General features: G+C 53.6%; 1 protein-coding gene across 1 annotated transcript in view; it reads left to right on the forward strand.

Moving 5' to 3' along the window:
- The window catches only part of Iqgap3 (IQ motif containing GTPase activating protein 3), a 38,629-nt gene that overhangs the window by 6,813 nt on the left and 10,007 nt on the right, over positions 1-21,809 (forward strand). The window contains exons 6-26 of the mRNA XM_027920990.2: positions 460-527; positions 615-728; positions 949-1,127; positions 1,583-1,661; positions 2,232-2,395; positions 3,683-3,770; positions 5,410-5,573; positions 7,397-7,554; positions 9,095-9,216; positions 9,319-9,482; positions 10,865-10,955; positions 11,944-12,111; positions 12,201-12,340; positions 12,445-12,615; positions 15,936-16,019; positions 16,177-16,248; positions 16,349-16,418; positions 18,160-18,368; positions 19,738-19,890; positions 20,102-20,265; positions 21,001-21,225. Coding sequence (XP_027776791.2) covers positions 460-527; positions 615-728; positions 949-1,127; positions 1,583-1,661; positions 2,232-2,395; positions 3,683-3,770; positions 5,410-5,573; positions 7,397-7,554; positions 9,095-9,216; positions 9,319-9,482; positions 10,865-10,955; positions 11,944-12,111; positions 12,201-12,340; positions 12,445-12,615; positions 15,936-16,019; positions 16,177-16,248; positions 16,349-16,418; positions 18,160-18,368; positions 19,738-19,890; positions 20,102-20,265; positions 21,001-21,225 — 2,847 coding nt within the window. The remainder of the gene's footprint in view (positions 1-459; positions 528-614; positions 729-948; positions 1,128-1,582; positions 1,662-2,231; positions 2,396-3,682; positions 3,771-5,409; positions 5,574-7,396; positions 7,555-9,094; positions 9,217-9,318; positions 9,483-10,864; positions 10,956-11,943; positions 12,112-12,200; positions 12,341-12,444; positions 12,616-15,935; positions 16,020-16,176; positions 16,249-16,348; positions 16,419-18,159; positions 18,369-19,737; positions 19,891-20,101; positions 20,266-21,000; positions 21,226-21,809) is intronic.

Consider the following 21,809-nt stretch of genomic DNA (forward strand, 5'->3'; position numbering starts at 1 on the left):
AACTGGGGTATAAAGGAATCAGAATAGGACCCATCCAGAGTGTCACATGCAAGCCACTGAGTATGAATGGCAAAGGCCATCATTTAACTAAACCACAGACCGGTTCCTGTGGTCACCATGCCATCTCTTCCTGCCTCCCCCTGTCCTTTGTGCCTCCATTCCTGGGCTCAGCAGGTCTCGGGCTTGCTGAGCCCTTCCTATCCTCCGTCTCCATCCTATGACCTCCTACTGCAGTGTACCCTTTGCGAAGCCTTCCCAGTCCCCTGGACCTCCCACAGCATCTTGCTGACCTTCTGTAGCACTTGCTTTGGGCTGATGGACGACATTTCTCCCTGTGGACTGGGGGTGGCTTGAGGGCAGGCGTTGAGTGGCCTTCTGGTCCCCACGGTGTGCCCCACAAACTCACTGTAGGCAGAGCACTGAAGTGAACAGGCCCCAACGCCTTCCGTTCTTCCCCAGTCTCTTCCTCTTCCAGCTGGGATTGGCCCCTCAGATCCATGACCTCTACGGGAAAGTGAAGTTCACAGGTAAGCCAGCTCCTTCCCAGACATCACCACCTGGCCAAGGCCTGGGGATGCCTGGCCTGACCAAGGGCACCGGTGGTCTCTTTCCAGCTGAGGAACTCAGCAACATGGCCTCTGAACTGGCCAAATATGGCCTCCAGCTGCCTGCCTTCAGCAAGATCGGGGGCATCCTGGCCAATGAGCTGTCTGTGGATGAGGCTGCAGGTGGGGCCTGGGCTCTGCCCTGCTGGGAATCGGCCCAGTGAACGTGGGAGGACTCCAGGCCTCAGTGCCCGGCTCTGTTCTCTGGTGTCCATAGGCGCGGGTGGTCAGTTACCTGGCTTCTGGGGATGAAAAGGGGTGACGTAGAGTGGCCCACAACTGGTTGGGCTCTGGCCCGGCATTTTTCCTGGCCTTCTGACCTTGTTCCCGTGTCTCCGCCCAGTCCACGCAGCTGTCCTTGCCATCAATGAGGCAGTGGAGCGAGGGGTGGTCCAGGACACCCTGGCTGCCCTGCAGAATCCCAGTGCCCTTCTGGGGAATCTTCGAGAGCCTCTGGCAGCCATCTACCAGGAAATGTTGGCCCTGGCCAAGGTGGAGAAGGCTGCCAATGCCAGGAACCACGTAAGGACCACAGGGGAGGGCAGAGCCAAAGTGAGTGGCTTGGGAAGTCTCAAGTGGAACAGGACACCTGGGTCCCGTCTCTAAGTCCCGAAGCTGCTTCTTAGAGAAACTGTAACTAGAGTGATCTTAGAGAAATGGAGAGGAACGTGGGAGAAGGGTGTGAATTCAAAAGAGTCAACTGGAGAAAAGGCTCTGGTGGGATGGTCTCCAGGGAAGCCTGAGAGGCTCTGGAATGGGGGACAGGATGAGATTAGACTGGAGATTCCAAAAGTGGGTCTGCTTTAACTGTGTCAGGGTCAGGCGTTAGACCCCACACTGTCCCCAGAGTCCTTAGGAGTGGACTGACCTTTGGTCTTGCGAAGGTCTACAGAAGAAGAAATCAGTGTAGACAGGGAGGGAGGAGAAGAAGACTCCATTGGTCTTCCTAGGAGTTCCACTCAGTGTGGTTTTTGCAGGATGACAGGGAAAACCAGGACATCTATGACTACTATCTTACCCAGGCTGAAATCCAGGGCAACATCAACCATGTCAATGGTAAGAGACAGGCCTGGAGGGGCTGGAGGGGCTGAGGGGTGAGCCTTTGCACTGAAAGGCTGAGGGATGCCTTTGGCCCCACTTGGGCCAGCTGTTACCTCGGGGAAATCTAGGTCTGAGGAGTGTTGCTCTGCTTTCTAGCCATCAGTGTCCAGAGGAGAAGTGGTCCCTCCAGGGAAGTTTCTGTTTGCTTGAAGGCCCAAGGAGGGAGCAGAGACAAAGGGGCAGAACTTTCAGCTCCTGGTGCAGGGGGGGCAGTTGGACCTGGGGTCCCTTGGAGAAGGGAATGGGGTAAAGATGAAGGTAGAGGAGATCAGGGCAGGAAGGGCAAGATGGGTGGGCATTTTCCAGTTAGGGTTAGAATATCCTCAGGGTCCAGGATGGTAAGATGGAAAGGCTGTGAAGACCAAGCTGAAGAATTGGGGCTGGACCAAATGGGCTCTGGAACCCAGGGGGCAAGGGTGGAGGTGATTCTGGGCCTATAGGAAGAAGCGGATTCCCAGGGCTGGGCTGGGCTGGGAGAGATGGGCTGTCTCACACTAATCATCGTGGAGTCTTGGTCTTTATCAGTCCGTGGGGCTCTAGAAGTCATTGATGAAGCCCTGGAAAGACAGAGCTCTGAAGCCTTGCTAGAGGCCCTTCAGGACCCTGCCCTGGCCCTACAAGGGGTGAGAAGAGACTTTGCTGACTGGTACCTGGAACAGCTGAGCTCAGACAGGGAGCAGAAAGCACAGGTAAGGCTCTGTTACCTGACACTCTTTCCTGTGAGGTAGGAGAGGGCTCTTCTCAGCGTCTCCACTGTTAGTTCTTTGTGTTCAGCAGGATGTGATCAACTGCGTAGATGGTTCAGTCACTCCAAAGCCTAGTGCATGAGACTAACCAGCTTCTACTCTCTGACAATCCCTCAGACTAACTGGGAGGGACCCAGGAGCCATCTAGTTGGCAGACTCCCCCGTTGGTGAACTGAGACCTCAACTTCGTCTTGTTTTCAGTGCTGTAGACTTTCTCTCTGACACTGTGGACATTTGTGTTGTCTAGGTTGTTGTTTCAAGTTCTTGGTAAGAAAAGTTAACGGTGGGTTAATTGCCTGGGTGTCATAGTGCACACCTGTAATCCCAGCTACTTGAGAGACTGAGGCAGGAGGATCACAAGTTCCAGATCATTCTCAAAAACTTAGCAAGACTATCTCAAAATAAAATAAAAAGGAGGGCTGGGGTTGTGGCTCAGAGGCACAGAGCTTGCCTAGCATGTGTGAGGCACTGGGTTCAATCCTCAGCACCACGTATAAATAGATGAATAAAGATCTAAAAAATATCTTAAAAATATAAAGGACTGGGTGTCAGATGCAGTGATACCCATAATCCCAATGATTCGGGAAGCTGAGGCAGGAGAATTGCAAGTTTGAGGCCACCCTGAGTAACTTTGTGAGACCCTGTCTCAAAATTTTAAAAATGGCTGGGGATATGACTCAGTGTTAAAGTACCCAGGGGTTCAATCCCCAGTAATGCAAAAGTTAAAAAAAAAAAAAAAAGGACTTGAACCATGGAGGACACTTGTAATCCAAGCAACTCCAGAAGCTGAGGCAGGAGGATCACAAGTCCAAGGCCAACCTAGGCAACTTAGGGAAACCTTGTCTCAAAAAAAAAAAAAAAAAAAATTTTAAGAGATGGGGGTATAACTGAGAGGCAGAACGCACCTAGGTTCAATCCCCAATGTCAAAAAAAAAAAAAATTAATAAGATAAATAAATAGAAAGGGCTGGGAATGTAGCTTAGTGGCAGAGCACTTGCCTAGCATGTGTGAGGTCCCGGGATCAATTTTCAGTACCAGAAAAGAAAAAAATGTATATATATATATATATGGGTTAATAGGATGGGTTGACCAGGTTATTTTGCCTAAAGGCGAGAGAGGTAGGACTGGGGGAGGGTGGGTTGGTGGACCTGGAAGCTCTTGCTGGCCACTCCTGAAGCATGTCCCTGGTCCTGGAGACTTTTCTTTTACTGGATCTCTTCCCTCTTTCAGGAGCTGGGCCTGGTGGAGCTTCTGGAAAAAGAGGAAGTTCAGGCTGCTGTGGCTGCAGCCAACACCAAGGGTGATCAGGAGCAAGCCAGTAAGTCCTCCCCAGGCCGAGGCCCAGACTGGGTGGCTCCCAACCCCTTAGAAGAGCATCCCATCCCTTCCTGGGTTCTGTATTGAGCAAGGCTCACGACTGCCCAGTGTCCCAGCCCAGCAAGGGACTTTCCCCCTCACATACTCTGCTCCCATTTCTGGCTGGCTGGAGGGACACTACAGATAAGTTAATCAGGGCCTTAGAGATAGTGCCTTGTCAGTACTGCACTGGCCTGGACTCCTGGGCATGCAGTTTCCATCCGGGCAGTTCACCTATAATTTTGACAAGTGTCAACCTGCTTGAATTTCTTTGGCTTATGAAATGTAGTGATTTCCCAGGTGAGAGAAGAAACTCATATTCTAGCTCAGTTTCCTTTAAGAATATTACTTACAAATACAATTCCTTATTCAAAGAATGTGAATGAGTCATGATTTCCCTCCAAGAGGTCAGTCTGTCTAGCCAGAGTGAAGACAGGGATGCTCAGGCCAGCTACCGTGGCCTGCAGACACTAGATCTGTCACGATTGCCTGACTCGGTCTGACTTGCTGTCAGGTTCTGAGATTGCTTGGTAGCCACTTACCTATGCCTAGCAGCTTTCGAACGCCAGCTCACAGTAGCTCCCAGGTCACTCCTGGCTAGCTGCTTGCCTTATCTGCGTGGCTGGAACATTCCCGCTGGCTGTTGCCAGAGGAATCTCAGCACAGATCAGATCTCCTCTCCCTTGTTGGACATCTTCAGATCTTCGTGGGTTCTTTCATTATTTATCCTCCACTTTGGTCCTATCTCCTTGGCCTGGCAGATAAGACCTTTCCAGAATTCTTCCCCACCTCTTCTGTCCGCATTCCATCCCGCTCTGCTGAGCCGAGGACCTGCTCCTGATGCCCCAGCCTTTCCCGGCACTAGGCTCTGGTCCTCTGGATTGCATCTCTCCCACATTTTCACCTGTCAGGAGCAGATGGAGACACCTCTAGAGCTGTCTCAAAGACATGGTTTTCCTCCGTGAGGCCTCGCTGCTCCCTCCCAGCCAGAATCCCTCCCCCCCTGCTGCCGGATAGCCTTTTCTGGGGATGGGGGGGTACTTCTCACCTGGCCTTGACAGCAGTGCTCCACGGGTATTTTTGTAGCCGTATTTCTCCCCAGTAGGCTGTGTGCTCCTTGATGCCAGGGTCCACATCTGCCCAGAGTTTGTAAACTCAAACTACTCAAATGCACCATGGCCCCTTTCGAGTTTATTCCCGCCTGTTGGAGCTGGTTCCATATTCCTCTGCGCTGTCACCAAGGTTTGGTCCCTGGAGCCCCTTGACTAAGCTTCTCTTAGTTACGCTTCGTAGCCACCTGTCAATCTTGTGCTCACTACCTTAGGAGCTCACCTCTGCCTTGACAGCCGCTCCTGTTCTTGCTGAGCTACTCTACTTCCAGGCCTGACAAATCGCTTCTTCGGGAGCCTCTTCTTAAAGCAACCCAGCCCCTTTTCCTCCTGAACATTTAGAAACACGTTTTGAGCCTGAAGAATGAATGGCTTTCTAGAGCGGTTACAAGGCCATCAGCCCTCGGAGGTCCCCCGCAGAGCCCAGTTAGCCAGGAGAACCCGGGCAGGGAAGGCTGAGCCTGGGCATCCTCTTGCTTTCCTCCCCTGCAGTGCTCCAGGCTGTGAGGCGGGTCAACAAAGCCATCCAGAGGGGAGTGGCCGCTGACACCGTGCGGGAGCTGATGTGCCCCGAAGCCCAGCTGCCTCCAGTGTATCCCTTTGCCGCCACTGTGTACCAGCAGGAGCTGGCAGTGCTCCAGCAACAGCAGCAGGGGGTAAGCCCCAGAAGGGCAGGGCCAGGGGCTGCAGGCAGAGGGACCAGGGCAGTCCATTCTCCGAGATGCTGGCACGAGATAGGCCAGGGAAAGTGCTGTCACTTTTGCTTTCCTGAGCATTACCCAGCCAACGCCCCTGAGCAAACCCTGCTCCTCACTCACTTAGTCCTTAAGGGGACCCCACTGGGTAAGGAGGAGTATTTCCATTTTAGAGGTAAGGAAACCTAAATGCAAAGTAACTTGTGCAACTAGCAATGCTGGGAGTGAATGCGAGCCGGAATGTGCTGGAAGCACATGCTCTGAACAACTCCACCGTCCACCTCAGTCCAGTCCGTCCAGCTTCTCTGACAGTGAGATGATGGGACCTCGCTCAGGGACTCCCTGTCTGTGGGGGAGTTACAATACCCCTGTGGGTCCAGACAGAGACAGGAAGGGAGAGCAGACGACGTAGCTGCAAGAAGGCTTCAGAGCAGGGGGTGCGGCAGCAGAGCCTGGGCCCTGGGAAGGCTTCCGGAGACAGGACAATCGTCCACCCACAGCAGGCATTTGCAGGGCGGCTACCTCAGGCACAAGCTGCGCCTTCAGGAGGAGCAGTCGCCACCTGCGAATCCCTTAGAACAAGGAAGTGCGAAATGAGTACCAAGAGGTAAACCAGAGCGAGCGAGGTTAGGGACTTCAGAGGCCCCAGTTTACGTCTGGCTCTGCTAGTCCTTAGCTGTGTGACATTGGGCCAGTCATTTACCCTCTCCACCCGTCACTGTTTTGTGAATAAAAAGGGAACAATAAGCCAAGCATGGCATCTCATGCCTGTAATCCCAGCAGCTCAGGAGGCCAAGGCAGGAGGATCGTGAGTGAGTTCAAAGCCAGCCTCAACAACTTAGTGAGACCCTAGGCGACTCAGTGAGACCCTGTCTCTAAAAAATGTATACATATATATAAAAGGGCGGGGGATGTGACTCTGTGGGTAAGCGCCCTCTGGGTTCCATCCTTAGCACTTGCCTAGCATGAACCTAGCATGCATGAGGCATCAGGTTCGATCCTCAGCACCACTTAGAAATAAACAAATAAAGGCATTGTGTCCATCTACAACTACCAGAAATAATAATAATAAAAAAGGCAGGGGGCAGCAATCATATATCTACTCATTGGATTGTCATAAGGATTCAGTGAGTTAACAGGTGCTTAGAGAGAGGGCCTGGTAAGGAGGTTCTGGCCATCTTTACTATTTGTTGTTATTTGCACTGTTCTATTAATAGAAAGCAGGAAGGGTGCTCAGATAGAATAGCATCAGCAAATATTTGAAGAGGAGGCGGATGAGAACTGGGCAGAGAAATGGGTCCAGGGCCTTGCCATGCACAGCACAGGGTGGAGGTGCCCCTCTGCCCCCATCTCTGGCCTAGTGCAGTTCTCTTTTCCCCTGGTACTGGGGATGAAGACCAGGGCCTTGCTCTGCTATCAGCCCAGAGCAGGACTGACGTGAAGTGAAGACTAGAAGGTCGCTGGCGAGGCCACTGCTCAGGTCTGCGCTCTGGAATCGGCAGTTGGGTCAACAGACATTATTGGCCACGGGCTTGGCTGTGAGATGGGACTCGTCATGATACTCGCCTCATTGGCTCGTTATGAAAATTAAATGGTGCTAGGTGTGAAGTGCTTCTAGCTGCCCAGAGTAAGCATCCCCAGGTTTTTAGTACGATTGTTGTCAGTGGGTGAATCCAGACCCCGGGCTTTGAGCATAGTCTAGGGGATGGTAGGACCCCGGGCAGGCCAGCAGGATTCCCCAGGGGCCCAGCTCCCCCTGGGAACCACCCTCCCTCCCGTTGCAGGAGCTCTGCCAGGAGGAGCTCTTCGTGGCTGTGGAGATGCTGTCGGCTGTGGTCCTGATCAACAGGGCCCTGGAGGCCAGGGATGCCTGTGGCTTCTGGAGCAGTCTGGCGGATCCTGCCACCGGCCTGGCAGAGGTGGAAGGAGAAAATGCTCAGCGGTGAGAAAGGTTCTGCCACTTGTGGGGGCCAGGGATGGAGGTAATACGGATGAGACTAAGACTTGTGCTGGAGATCAGCCTTTAGTGGGTGCTCCACCCTGGGCCCAGGTGCCTCTGGGTCTGTTCACGGCTCTGGGCCTGTTCTCCGGTGTGGATGAGTTCGGTCGCTCCCCTTGTCTCCACTGATGGATTCTTTCACAGCAAATGTTTGAGTAGCTTCCCACAGGCCAGGTACTATTCTAGGTGCCGCTCTCCTCAGACCTCCGTGAGATAATAGGAGAAGGGTGATTACCAGAGTGGAAGCCAGGGAAGCCGAAGGCGGGCACACGGGGGGCGGGTGGGCTTCCTGTTCCCACTGTGCGTTTTCAGATGACCTTCTGCATGGGGGGTCATCCAAGAGGGACCTAAAGGGCCTAATGAGGCAGAGGCCTAAAAAGAAATATTCTGGGTGCATTCAGAGGACACCAGGAAGGACTGGGCTGTTAGCTCAACGGCCAAGCGGGTGCTTAGCATGCGCAAGGTCCTGGTTTGATCCCATCCCTGGGACCACAAAAAGTGAAAACAGAACACGAGGAAGACCGGGTAGCAGGGTGACCTGAGGCAGGGAGAGGAGTGGGAGGTGAAGACGGGGTAGCAGAGGTCAGACCAAGTGAGCAAGGAAGGAGACAGCTTGACCTACTTTAGCAGGGTCGTTCTGGCTGCTGGGCTGAGAATCGATCGCAGGGATGCGAGAGGCGAGGCAGGAAGACCTGGTAGGAGCTATCAGAGTAATCCAGACACTAGTGATGGGCTGTGGCCGAGGGCAGCAGCAGTGAGGGTGGAGAGAAGCGTCAGCTTGTGGCTGTTTTGAAAGCAGAAGTGGCAGGGTTGGGTGGTGGAGTGATGTGGGATGTGACAGGGAGTGGAGTCAGGTATGGCTCCAGGGTTTTGGGCAAGGAAGAGACCTTGGGACACAGTTTAATGGGGAATCAGGAGTCCAGATGTGAGCTGAGGGGTGTCCGTGCGTTTTTGTTGTTGTTTGGTACCAGGGATTGAACCCGAGGTGCTTAACCACTGAGCCGCAGCCCCAGCCCTATTTTGTATTGTATTTAGAGACAGGGTCTCGCCGAGTTGCTTAGGGCCTTGCTAAATGTCTGAAGCTGCTTCAAATTCCCATCCTCCTGCCCCAGCCTCCCAGGGCACCGGGATTACAGGCATGCGCCACCGTGCCTGGCCCAGGTGTTCCTTGTACACTCGTGTGGAGGTTCTGAAGAGGCTGCTGGATATCTGGCAGCTGGAGGTGTGCCTTTGGGAGTCATTAGCATTTAAGTCCTGAGGTTAGGGGTGAGAATTCAGGGAGAAGAGTTCTACAGACAAAAAATCAGGATGCACCTGTTTAGAGGTCAGGAGAAACCTGCAGAGAAGCCTTAGAAAGAACTGCCTGGGGTGGGGGTGAGCCAAGAGAGTGTGGTGTCCCACGAGAGGAACTGGCTCGAACATTTCCTGACTCTGGCTGACAGTGTACACACCACTTATCTTGCTCCCTTCTCCCTGATGCCAGGTACTTTGATGCCTTGATGAAGCTGCGACAGGGGCGTGGAGTAGATGGGACCTTCCTGAGCTGGAATGACCTGCAGGCCACCGTGAGCCAGGTCAACGCCCAGGTCCAAGAAGAGACCGATCGTGAGTATACTGCAGGCTAGGGGGAAGGCGGTCTCACTAAGGCAATCCCTTCCCTCGGCCACAGTTCTGGGGCCTCTGCCCATCTAGGTCTCTCTTTCTCAGAGGTCCTTGCGGTCAGTCTTATCAATGAGGCTCTGGACCAGGGCAGCTCTGAGAAGACCCTGTCGGCCCTGCTGCTTCCTGCAGCTGGCCTGGAAGATGTCAGCCTTCCTGTTGCTCCTCGGTATCATCTCCTCCTTGTGGCAGCCAAGAGGCAGAAGGCCCAGGTGAGGTTAGGGCTGGCCGGGTGGGTCACCAGAGCAGGAGGGACAGCCCTGTGGGTACAGCTGTGCCCAGCATGCACCCAGGCAGAGCTCCATCCTGATGGCCACACTCCAAGGTGCGGGGCACAGGCAGGATTCGGATCTCATGGGGGAAGCATGGCTCCAATTGCCAGGGCACTGGACAGCTGGGAAGAGCACAGGCCTGGGACTCAGAGAAGCTGGGCTGAATTCCCTACCCTGATGCCTGCTGGCCACTTGTCCTTGACAAAACCCTTAAAGTCTCTGAACTTTATTTATTCACCTGTAAAATACTACACACCTCGCTCCTACAGATCTCCCAGAATGTGGGTGAAAATCAAGAGAGTTGACAAACGGTGCCCTGAGTATGTGGCAGTAGAGAGAGTGGCTGAGAACTAGGGCTCCTGGGCCAGATTATTTGAGTTTGCGTCACACAGTCTGATCCTGCAGTGTTACTTAACCTCCCTTTGCCTGTTTCCTTGTCTACAGACTTGACATAATGAGCTCACCTCACAGTTATAGGGCTTAAGTGAGGTGCCAAGCATCATTTTGTGCCAAGCATTGTTTTATGTTCCTTATAAACATTAATTCATAAAAGTACTTTAGCAAGCCAGGCGCAGTAGCGCACACCTGTAATCCCAGCAGCTCAGGAGGCCGAGGCAGGAGGATCAGAGTTCAAAGCCAGCCTCAGCAACAGTGAAGCGATGTTGTGAGCCACAGCCATTGAGAGCCACAGCCGAGTCGGGATGGCGCCTGGCATGTTGCCGGAAGGAGTGGTTGAGAGGTGACACCAGCGAGCCATTAAGATGATGATAATTAAGTTAAGCTGTGTATAATTGCTGTGACTGGATGATGCTGGATTTGAAACAGGCTGTGTATTCAGTTGTATATAGACCCTACTTTTGAGTTCTCAGGGAGCCCCATTGAGGGCAGGGAGTGCACGTGGAGTTCCGGCTCGCTGGCAGGAAGCTAAGCCACTAGGATTAGATTAGGCAGGAGGATCGTGAGTTCAAAGCCAGCCTCAGCAGTTTAGCAAGGCTGAAAGCAACCTAGCAAGACCCTGCCTCAAAATAAAAAACAGAAAGGGCTGGGGGTGTTGCTCAGTGGTTAAGCACCCCCAGATTCAGTCCCTAGTATCACACACACAAAAAAAAAAGAAAAGAAAAAAAGCCTTCTGTGCCTGGGTGCCTGGTGGCAGTCCCAGAGGGCCACAAGGCCATGCCTGCGCAGGAAAGAAGGGAATGAAGTTTGCCATCCCTGGCTCCTGGTGTCTGCCTGCAATTCGGTTCTCCCTGGCTGCTTAGCCTGGGAACCTGGAGAGGTCAGCCTAGGGTCTTATCTTTTTTCTGTCTCTCTCAATTTTCCAGGTGACAGGTGATCCTGGAGCTGTGCTGTGGCTGGAGGAGATCCGCCAGGGAGTGGTCAGAGCCAACCAGGACACAAGCACAGCTCAGAGAAGTAAACGGGCTAAGCAGGGGCACTGGGAGGGCAGGGGAGGACACAGGGACTCAGCAGCATCCCAGATAAGCAGCCACCCAGCACCCCCACACCCCACCCCGCCTCTCCCTCCAGCCTCTGAGAGGAGGCAGAACAGGAGGCTTGCTGCCTGCACCACAGGGTGGATTTCCTGGCAAGCAGCGGGGCAGGAAATTCTTAGGAATGGACAGCCTAGCCCACCACTGCTTCCTGCTTTGCCCTCCTGTGGGCGCTTTCCCTGCAACATGAGCCTATGAGATCATGGGGTGGCCCAAAATCCACTCCATTTCTGCTAGTCGGTTGAGTTTGCTTCCAACAATGAGTTCTGGCTTGTCTAAAGAATGTTGAGTCCTGGGGAGGAGAAAGAAAGGTTGGCCAGAGTTGGAGGGCAACGGGCAGGATGGGTGCAGGCAGACCCTGGTGTGCTGGGGGGTACTCAGGGGGCCCGTTTTCAGGGTCTGTGGGGCCTGGAGGGCAGGTGCACATTAGCCCTTCCCACTTCTGTACTCTCTTCTTCTAAGAAACTCTCCCAGAATTCCTTGCCCATATCCTGCCTTTGACCTTGGAATGAGCCAATTTTGCTTCCCCTGAGCGCCTGCCTGCCTGGCCCGCCTGCTTCCTCAGGAGCCTCCCGCACGGCCAGCTCCTCCTTCAAGCACAGCACCCGCTGTTGCTCCTCATGACTGTCTGTCCATCCTGGGATGTTCCCCATCTCCATCAGATGGGGTGACCTCGTGGCCTTCTATTTTTTTTTTTTTAATTTTTTTTAGTTATAGATGGACCTTTATTTTGTATTTATGTGGTGCTGAGGATCGAACCCAGTGCCTCACACCTGCCAGGCAAGCGCTCCACCACTGAGCCCCAGCCCCAGCCCTGTCCTTCTCTTTTGAGTCCTGCCCCACTGGGTAGGACAGGGCCCGTGGGAGGGACTTGGAGGGCAGGACTGACTGCTCTCTCCTGTGCCTGTCAGTGGCCCTCGGTGTGGCTGCCATCAACCAGGCCATCAAGGAGGGCAAGGCGGCCCAGACAGAGCGGGTGTTGCGGAACCCTGCCGTGGCCCTCCGAGGAGTGGTTCCTGACTGTGCCGATGGCTACCAGCGGGCCCTGGAGGGTGCCGTGGCCAAGAAGAGGCGTGCAGGTAATGGCCCCACTGGCCATCGCTTCTCTGCCTACCCCGGCCAACTCGTGCCTTCTCAAACCTTGTCTGCTTACTTGGCTCCTGCTCAGGGGACACAGCTTTCTGGGTTCAACATGACATGAGGGATGGCACCGCCTACTACTTCCACCTGAAGACCTTCCAGGGGACCTGGGAGAAACCCCTCAACGGCCACCTCCACACCTCCCACCTGAGTCGTGAAGAGATCCAGGTGGGCAGGGACCCTTCCAGGGCAAGGGGTCACGGATGGTGTTACCCTAAAGGAGAGGCTCCTACCCGTCAGAGGACCTTAGGCTTTCTCTCCTGCCTCCACAGTCGGCCATCACCAAAGTCACTGCTGCCCATGACCGCCAGCAGCTCTGGAAGGCCAACGTCGGCTTCATCGTCCAGCTGCAGGCCCGCCTCCGTGGCTTCCTGGTCCGCCAGAAGTTTGCTGAGCGTGCACACTTTCTGAGGACCTGGGTCCCAGCCGTCATCAAGATCCAGGTGATCTCCGGCTTTCTAAGTGGCCCGGGCCCAGGCTGACCTGAGCTGTAGGGTGTTCGCTCCCCTTCCTCCTGACCGCGGGGATTGGGAGGATCCTGGGCCTGTAGACGGTGGCAGTGGAGCACGGAGCCTGGAAGGGACAACTGAAGTTGGAAGCCAGCCCTGCCCCTGTTAACTGTGTGACCTTGAAAGTTACTCTCTGCCTGTTTGCTCCCAGAAAAATAAGAGATGATGGTAAGGTTGTTACAGGGTTCAGTGAGTGACGTTCAGTGTTTATAAGCAGTGCCTGCAAGCAGGCAGGAACATGAGGTGACCTGGTTAGTGGCCTCCTCATCACTGTCCAGAGAACGGAAGGGGTGCTTTTTAGCCTCCCCAAAGGAAGAGTGAGGTAAGATTTAGTCAGACACCAGGGGGGTGTCCTCACGAGAAAAGGGGGTGTGAGGAGCTGAGAGGGCTGGACTGTGCCTGGGGACAGGGGAGCCTTCCGCCTTTCCCCTGCTCCAGCCAGCCCTTCGGGTTCGTCCACCCTCTGGTGGTCCAGTGTGGCCTCTGAGGCTGGCCCTCACGCACCTGCCAGCTGGGAGGATAGCCAGGGCACTGTGCAAGCCGGGAATAACGGGAGACCTTGCAGGCAGGGATATCTGGAGGACCACGTGGGAATGTTAGCTTGATCTATTTAGGCCTCCGAAGGCCCCACATCTGCAAAGCACGCCACACGGCACGCACGGGAGATGGGCTTGAGACCCCCAGTGAGTGGTCACATCTCTCCCCTCGCAGGAACTGCCTGCGACGTTAGATGTTGTGACAGTCAGGATACAAAGACAACAGCAGAAATACCAAGGGAGACACATGTGGGCCTGAGACTGGCAGATGGCCCTTGATTATGACCTCGGGCCTGCAGGGCAGGAACTCAGAGCTCAGGCTTTGAAGTCAGAGGCCAGAGTTTGCCTCCTTGACCTACCCTTCCAGGTCAAAGACGCCGTCTGTGCCCCTTACCTGCACCCTTCCGGCAGTCAGTTTTCTCGTTGATAATGACGGTACTCGCCTCCTCTGTTGATGGTGAGGAGTAAGTAGGAAATCACATGGAAGGCTTAGTGGCTCCATTAGTGGTTGCCGTTATGAGATGTTGCGATTAGGGCATTGGTCCCACAACTTAGTACAGAGCTTCTGGAATTTCAGGTAGTGCTCTGAATCATGGGGACTCCCCTCCTGAGCCGAGGCTAGGATTTCACACCTGGAGATAAGGAGCCACACGACAGTGGGAGAGGAGACGGGGATGGTGTGCGTGTTTGTGTGCAGGGGCATTTGTCTCTCATTCTAGAACTGTGGGGTCCTGGATCAGAGAGGTAGCTGAGACCCTCAGGCCACTTGCCCTCCAGCCTCAAAGATGAGACTGACTGGGCATGCTGAGATTTCAGTCTTTCCTGAAACCTCTGATCCAGCTGGAACCCCAACCAGGGTTCTGAATTCTGACTAGTCCAGATTAGGAAGCGTGTATCTTTTGGTCGTTTTTGGTCATTTTGTGGTGCTGGGAATCCAACTTGGGGCCTGGCTTATGTGAGGCAGATTCTCTGCTACTGAGCCATGCCCCAGCCCGGGAGGCAGATTATTAAAGAAGCGCTTTGTCCGGGCTGGGTAGGGACTGAGCAGAGAGAGAAACCCTCTGGTGCCAAGTATGGTGGCACACTCCTGAAATCCCAGCAACTTGGAAGGCCGAAGCAGGAAGGTTGCAAGTTCGAGGCCAGCCTTAGCAATTTAGTGAGACCCTGTCTCCAAATTAAAAAAGAAAAAAGGCTGGGTGCAGTGGTGCACACCTATAATCCCAACGATGCAGGAGAATGAGGCAGAGGATCACAAGTTCAAGACCAGCCTCAGCAACTTAGCAAGACCCTGTTTAAAATAAAAAATAAAAGGGGCTGGGGATGTAGCTCAGAGGTTAAGTGCCCCTGAATTCAATCTTTAGTACCAAAAAGAAAAAAATAAAAGGAAAGAGAGAAGAGCCCTCTGCCTTTCCCTACAGTGCTTTCCACTGGGTATATCAGCAGAGGCTGAAGTGGGAGGGGAGTACAGAGGGCAGGCATGGGTTTGCTGGCCTCTGGGCTCCAGCATGGACAGCTGGTGTATGGGCCAGGCTGCCTCTTTTTCATCCTAGCTTAACAGGGACTGAGTAGGCCTGAGGAAGAAACCTATCCAGGAGAAGTGGCTTTAGGCAGGATGGGGGACAACTGGGTGAAGCCACAGCAATGTCAGTGGTAGAGGACCACCACCTAGGCTTGCACACTGGGAAATGCTTGGCACTGGCCTAAAAGACAGGAAGAATTTCAGTGTGTAGAGGTAGAGCTGGGGCTGAGGGTGGGCACAAATAAAGGTTCAAGGCCAGAACCTCATAAGGCATGAAATGCCTGCTGTGGCCGGCATCCTTAAGATGGTCGAAGACCAGTGGAAAGTCAGATGGGGAGTGGGGCCAGAGGGTCGGGAACTTGTGTCCAAGTGCTATCCAAGTGGTACTTCAGAAAGGTTGATCTCATCCAAGCCTGGGGTGAGAGGAAGCGGTTCCTGGGAAAGACTGAAACAGGAGGGCTGTGAGGTTTGCATTTGAGAGAAGAGATGGGGTGTGGCTTGGGGAGGGGTTGGTCAGGTAGACCCTTTGCAGCAGACCAGCCCCGGAGAGGCCAACAGACTGACAGCTATTCAGGAACCTTGGCAGGAAGATCTGCTGAGAGCTGGGGTCAACTGTTGGATGGTGTCATTATAGAGAAAAGTGTGACTTATCAGAACAATAGGAACCTGCTGCCCAGGTGGCCACTGGCGGAGATGGACACACGACTCTGTGCCTGTACGCACTTCCCATCCGCAGCTGCATGTTGCTCCAGAATGTTCTCTACCCACTTTCTGTGCGTGTGAGGGAGGTGGAGTGTGTGATAGGGTGTGGGTGGTCTGCATATGGGTGTCTTGAGTGTATTTTGGGGGGATATGGTAGATGCTTTGGTGAAGTTGGTGAGTAGGTGTTTGCTCTATTAATATCTCTTAGGCCTGTTTCTTGCTTGAGTTTCCATGAGGGGGTGTTAGTGTGGAGGGGTGGTGTCTGTGTGTCTGCGTCTGTGTCCTCTGGGGCCAGGGAGTGTGCAGGAGACATGGTTGGCTACGGGTAACCATTCAGTCTTCCCCATAAAGTGGGAAGTTCTTTGATAACAGGACCAGTTTCTCTTCCTCCCTTTCTCCCCACCCTCTCAGCAAACCCTAGGACAGGCTATTCCTGCAGGTCTCTTGAGCCAGAGGACACCTGCTCTGGTTACCTCCTTTTCTCTCCTGCTCTGCAGGCTCACTGGCGGGGTTATAGACAGCGCAAAATTTACCTGGAACAGTTGCAGTATTTTAAAGCAAACCTGGATGCCATAATCAAGGTAGGTGTCGTGGCTTGGTGGGTTTCTGAATGTTGAGGGACGCTCTGAGAACGATTCTGTAGTCCTTTCACAACCCTGTGACCTCTGGAGTTGGCTGGGTTGGCCTGGTCTGTCATGGGTCTCTGGCCTTGTGCTCTGAGGCAGCGTCTCCTCCCAGATCCAGGCCTGGGCCCGGATGTGTGCAGCTCGGAGGCAATACCTGAGGCGCCTGCGCTACTTCCAGAAGAATGTGAGTGTCACCCTGGTCCCCTGGCCCCTGGTCCAACCTTTGCCCATGAGACCAGAGCAAGGACAGCCAGCCACCTTGTTGCCCTCTGTGTTCACGGCAGGTTGACTCCGTTGTGAAGATCCAGGCATTTTTCCGAGCCAGGAAAGCCCGGGATGACTACAGGATGTTGGGTGAGCTGCCTGGCCTACCCTTCCCCTCTTCATGGGGACATGAGACCCCAGAGCCAGGCAGGTCTAGGTGGTCCTTCTTGGGGTGCACAGCAGTTAGGGGACAGGCATTCACAAGTTGCCCGTGCGGGAGTGTGGAGCAGGGGTGGTGACCCAGTGGCAGCCCATTGCGGGCAAAGGGCCTCTCGCCAGGTCCTCTCTGCTTCCGGCGTATCTACCACAGCAGACCAGAACGACGAGATTCCCCTCCTCCCTGGGCTCCCACCTTCTCCAACTCTGTCGCTTCCCTGGCCCGTGACTCTGCCACCTCACTTTGTGGCCCCCACACACGAGGCCTTTATTTCCCAAGAACACCCTTCTCTGCTGCTCTTGGCCCCCGCCCTCAAATCCAGAAGCCTAGCCTTGAGGTGCCTTTCTTTTCTGTGGAATTGACTAGTGTCATCTCCGTGTTTACCTCTGGTCCCGCAGCCCCCTGCCTCTCTGGGCTGGAGGCTACGCACTCTTGGGCTTCAGGTTGAACGTGCCATCTCGAGTCCCCTCCCTCACTCCTCAGTCCTCCTTCCCCCTTCCTGCCCTTCAGGGGCCTCGGGCATCTCCAGGGCAGCCAGCTTCCTTCCCTGCCCACCTCTCCCAGCCTGGCTGTTGCGCTGACACAAGACCGTCCTTTATCTTTTCAGTTCTTGATTTTTCTAGAAAAATTTGTTCTTCCCGGTCTTGTTTCCCAACTTCTTCAGCCCCCAGACTCTGCCCAGAGCTCTGCCACTTGCTAGTTGTGTGGCTCGGGCAAGTTACCTAACCTCTTTATTGCCTCAGTTTCCTCCTTTACATGGTAGAGATGGTGACACCCATCTCGTAGGGTCATCAGTAAGATGGATGGTTATGGTGTCTGGACCACGTGGAGTGATTTTAAAACACTTAGAACAGCGTGGCGCACCCCTGTAATCCCAGCAACTCGGGAGGTTGAGGCAGGAGAATCATAAGTTCAAAGCCAGCCTCAGCAGTTTAGTGAGGCCCTAAGCAACTCAGTGAGACCCTGCCTCTAATAAAATATAAAGGGGTGGGGATGTTAAGGTCTGGCTCCATGGTTAAGCGCCCCTGGGTTCAATCCCCAGTACCCCTCCACCACCACCCCCCCCAAAAAAGAAAAGAAAAACCAAAGCCCTTATCATGACGTCCAGCTTATAGTGAACGTTGTATGCATTGGTGGCTTGGCGGCTCAGAGGCTGCTGCTTCCTCTTCTTCCTCTTCTGTTGCTCTTCCTCTCCTCCCACCTTTTCTCTGTCTTTCTCTGACCTCCCCGTATTATGGAACACGTCAACCGCCCCATCTCTTGGGCTCCCCTGCATGCACAGACCCTCCCCACAAGAGCTCTGTGCCAGGCAGCGGGGCCAAGAGGAGGCTGGTCAGTGCGAGGAGAAGCAGCTGAACCCAGTAAGAGAGGGGGGTGGACGGGAGGAGGCCTCCAAGGAAACCCGGAGGGAGCTGGGCTCTGGCTGTGGTGTGTGGCAGGTCACCTACAGAGGGCAGGGAGCACATCAGGGCAGAACAGCTCCCTGTCCACCCCAACTGTAAGACAAGGAGCCCAGGGACAGGCCTGGCCGGGAGACAGAGCCAGTTGGAGCAGGTCTGAAGTTCAGGGCCTGTGGCCTCGAGCAGAGGTCAACAGAGGGGCCTGAGGGCGAGCTGACTGGAATGGAGAGAGGCTGGGGGAGGCCTCTGACCCCACACCTCCGCCCTCCGGCAGTGCACGCAGCCCACCCCGCCCTCGGTGTGGTGCGCAGGTTTGCCCACCTCCTCAACCAAAGCCAGCAGGACTTCTCAGCCGAGGCCGAGCTGCTGAAGCTGCAGGAAGAGGTGGTCAGAAAGATCCGCTCCAATCAGCAGCTGGAGCAGGACCTCAACCTCATGGACATCAAGATCGGCCTGCTGGTCAAGAACCGGATCACCCTACAGGTGAGGGGCCCTCAGCCACACCCCACCGCCAAATCCAGCTGCCTCTGGGGAGGGCACGTTGGCCAGTCTCTGGTTGCTGACGAAACCTTTTCAAAATGTGTGGATTTTTTCATTAAAGCCTGAGTCCTGTTCCAGTGGTCCTCTGGCCTTGCAGTGAGCCATTGGCTGGGGATGTGGGCAAGAACAGGGGAGGTGGAATTGGAATGTCCGGCTCTGCTGCCTGCTAGGGAAGAGCTGTGGGTGGTCATTTCACCTCTAAGCCTGTTTCCTGTTTAGGAAACTGAAATAATAAGAGTGTTTACCCGCCCCACCCTCAGGCCACATGTGAAGGTAAATATGGAAACTTCTTAAACTGTTAACGGATATACAAACATGCAGTGAGAAGATGGTAGTGACATTGTGATATTGCCCTCAAATTTGCATAACAGTCTAATACGAAGTAATAGCAAACTGGGCACAGTGGCACACACTTGTAATCCCAACCACTAGGGAAACTGAGGCAAGAGGATTGCAAGTTTGAGGCCAGCCCTGGGAAACTTTGGAGACACCCTGCCTCAAAATAAAAAAACAAAAAAGGGGGCCAGGTGCAGTGGTGCACACCTGTAACCCCAGTGGCTCAGGAGGCTGAGGCAAGAGTATCACAAGTTCAAAGCCAGCCTCAGCAACGTACGTAGCAAGGCCCCAAGCAACTTAGTGAGACCCTGTTTCAAAATAAAAGATAAAAAATATAAAGGGCTGGGGATGTGACTCAGTGGTTAACAGCCCTGGCTTCAATCCCCAGTACCAAATCAACAATAATAATAGTAATTAAAAATAAATAAATAGGCTGGCCTGGGGCTCAGTGGTGGAGCCCTTGCCTAGCATGTGGAAGGCACTGGGTTTGATTCTCAGCACTGCATATAAATAAATTTTTAAAATGACCATCGACAACTAAAAAAAAATTAATTAATTGACTTAAGGTATTGTGTCCATCTACAACTAAAAAAAAAATTAATAAATAAATATACATAAATAAGGGCTGGGAATGTAGCTCAGTGGTAAAGTGTCCCTGGGTTCAATCCCCAGACTTGAAGGGGGGGGAAAAAAAGAAAGAGAGAAAGAATCACAAAACACAAGTAGACACAATGCCTCCAGCCTGGCAGCCGGGTCCTCTTTGGGGACTCACTCCTGTGAAAGCAGAGGTGCCAGATGGAGTCTGGGCAGTAGGAGGGGCCCTCCCTCGCCCCAGAACCGCTGCTCTTTCCTGGCTCATGCCTGTTCCCTGAACAGCAGAGAGCCCTGGCCCGTCCAGGCGCTGATTCTAGACCATATGTTCCTTGTGCCGTGCTGGCCTGGGCTGGTTGTATTGCCTGCTCTCCTGCGCCTGCAGGAAGTGGTCTCCCACTGCAAGAAGCTGACCAAGAAGAATAAGGAGCAGCTGTCAGATATGATGGTTCTGGACAAGCAGAAGGGATTAAAGTCGCTGAGCAAAGAGAAACGGCAGAAACTAGAAGCTTACCAGCACCTCTTTTACCTGCTCCAGGTGAGCAGAGGACTTTGGAAGGAGAAGTCTCTACCACCCCCTCAGGGCCCAAGACCTTTTCTGTGTCTTTTCCCCCTTGCAAGGTATCCTTTCCCATAATCCTAATGCCCTGTCCCTGGGGGAGAGACTGTCTGCTTCCTAAGAAGGTGAGACTACTTTCTCCAATCTGGGTGCCATTATCAGCCCTTCCTGTTTCCCCAACTGTTTGTAGACTCAACCCATCTACCTGGCCAAGCTGATCTTTCAGATGCCACAGAATAGGACCACCAAGTTCATGGAGGCAGTGATTTTCAGCTTGTACAATTACGCCTCCAACCGCCGGGAGGCCTACCTGCTGCTCCAGCTGTTCAAGACTGCGCTGCAGGAGGAAATCAAGTGGGTTCTCCAGATGCAGAGGAGGGGAAAGGGTGGGCTCAGAGGTGATGCCCCTGGGACTCCCTCACAAGGTGACGGCTCCGCTGGGCATGGTGGCGCACACCTGTAATCGCAGTATCTGGGAGGCTGAGGTAGGAGGATCATGAGTTCAAAGCCAGCCTCAGTAATTTAGTGAAGCCCTAAGCAACTCAAGGAGACCCTGTCTCTAAGTAAAATATAAAACAGGGCTGGGGATGTGGCTTGAGAGTCCCTGGGTTCAATCCTGGTACCAAAAAACCACACAAGATGATGGCTTGTTGAGGTGCAGGGTAGATTGGCAGCAGAAGCCCAGTCTTCTCTGCCTCCGTGGAAGGACTGTAGGGCATTTCCGGGTAGCACAGTGGGCGGACATGGGCTGACATATTAGCAAAAAGGATGAAACCGAGATAGCGGGACATTTCTTAAGATAAAGACACTATCTGGGCATGGTGGTGCATGCCTGTAATCCCAGTGACTCAAGAGGCTGAGGCAGGAGGATTGCAAGTTTGAGCAACTTAGTGAGACCCTATCTGGAAATAAAAAATAAAAAGGATGTAGCTTGGTGGTAAAACACCCCTGGGTTCAATCCCCAGCACCAAAAAAAAAAAAAAAGGGACACCAGAGCAGGCTTCCAAGAACCAAAATCCCAAAAAGGAAAAGCAACTATCTGTCCTACACAGAGTCGGAGACCAGCTGCACTGATCTTTTGAACCACAGGTCAAAGGTGGAACGGCCCCAGGACATAGTGACAGGCAACCCCACGGTGGTGAGGCTGGTGGTGAGATTCTACCGAAATGAGCGGGGACAGAGCGCCCTGCGGGAGATCCTGGGCAAGGTTATCCAGGATGTGCTGGAGGACAAAGTGCTTAGCATCCACACAGACCCCGTCCACATCTACAAGAGCTGGATCAACCAGACTGAGGCCCAGACGGGGCAGCGCAGGTGAGCAGATGGGCAGAGGAGAGCTCTCTCTGATCAGCTTCAGCTGGACCTCACTGGGGAAGCCTGGGTGTGTTTGAAGGTGACATACGGATGAGCATGCTGATTCATGCAAATATGACACCACCCCATAGGAGTAAATGAGGTAGCCTTTCAGACCCGCTCTGGTGATTGACACCGGTGGGCTCAACATAAAGTGGGCACACATGACTATGCTAGTGTGCCTAATAGCTGTGGGAGTTAGGATGTAGACTTCTTATTGATAGGGGTTCATATGAATATTCAGATTTACAGATAAATAAGCAAATGAGAACATGGAAGTAATAGGTTATCCTTGTAGGTTGGGGGGCATTGCTCAATTTCACAGGTGCTAGGGAAATGGATCCAGTGAGGAGATCTGGCAATCCCAACGGCTGCTCTGGATGGCATAGGAGGCTATAAGTAAGGGAAATACAAGTCCCCAACTTTCCCTGTTGTCTGAAGTGCCAAAGACTATTTGATGGGGCCGGGTACAATGGCGCACACCTGTCATCCCAGCAACTTGGGAGGCTGAGGCAGGAGGATCACAAGTTCAAGGCTAGCCTTAG

The sequence above is a fragment of the Marmota flaviventris genome, chromosome 10 (genome assembly GCF_047511675.1).
Source record: "Marmota flaviventris isolate mMarFla1 chromosome 10, mMarFla1.hap1, whole genome shotgun sequence".
Lineage (NCBI taxonomy): Eukaryota > Metazoa > Chordata > Mammalia > Rodentia > Sciuridae > Marmota > Marmota flaviventris.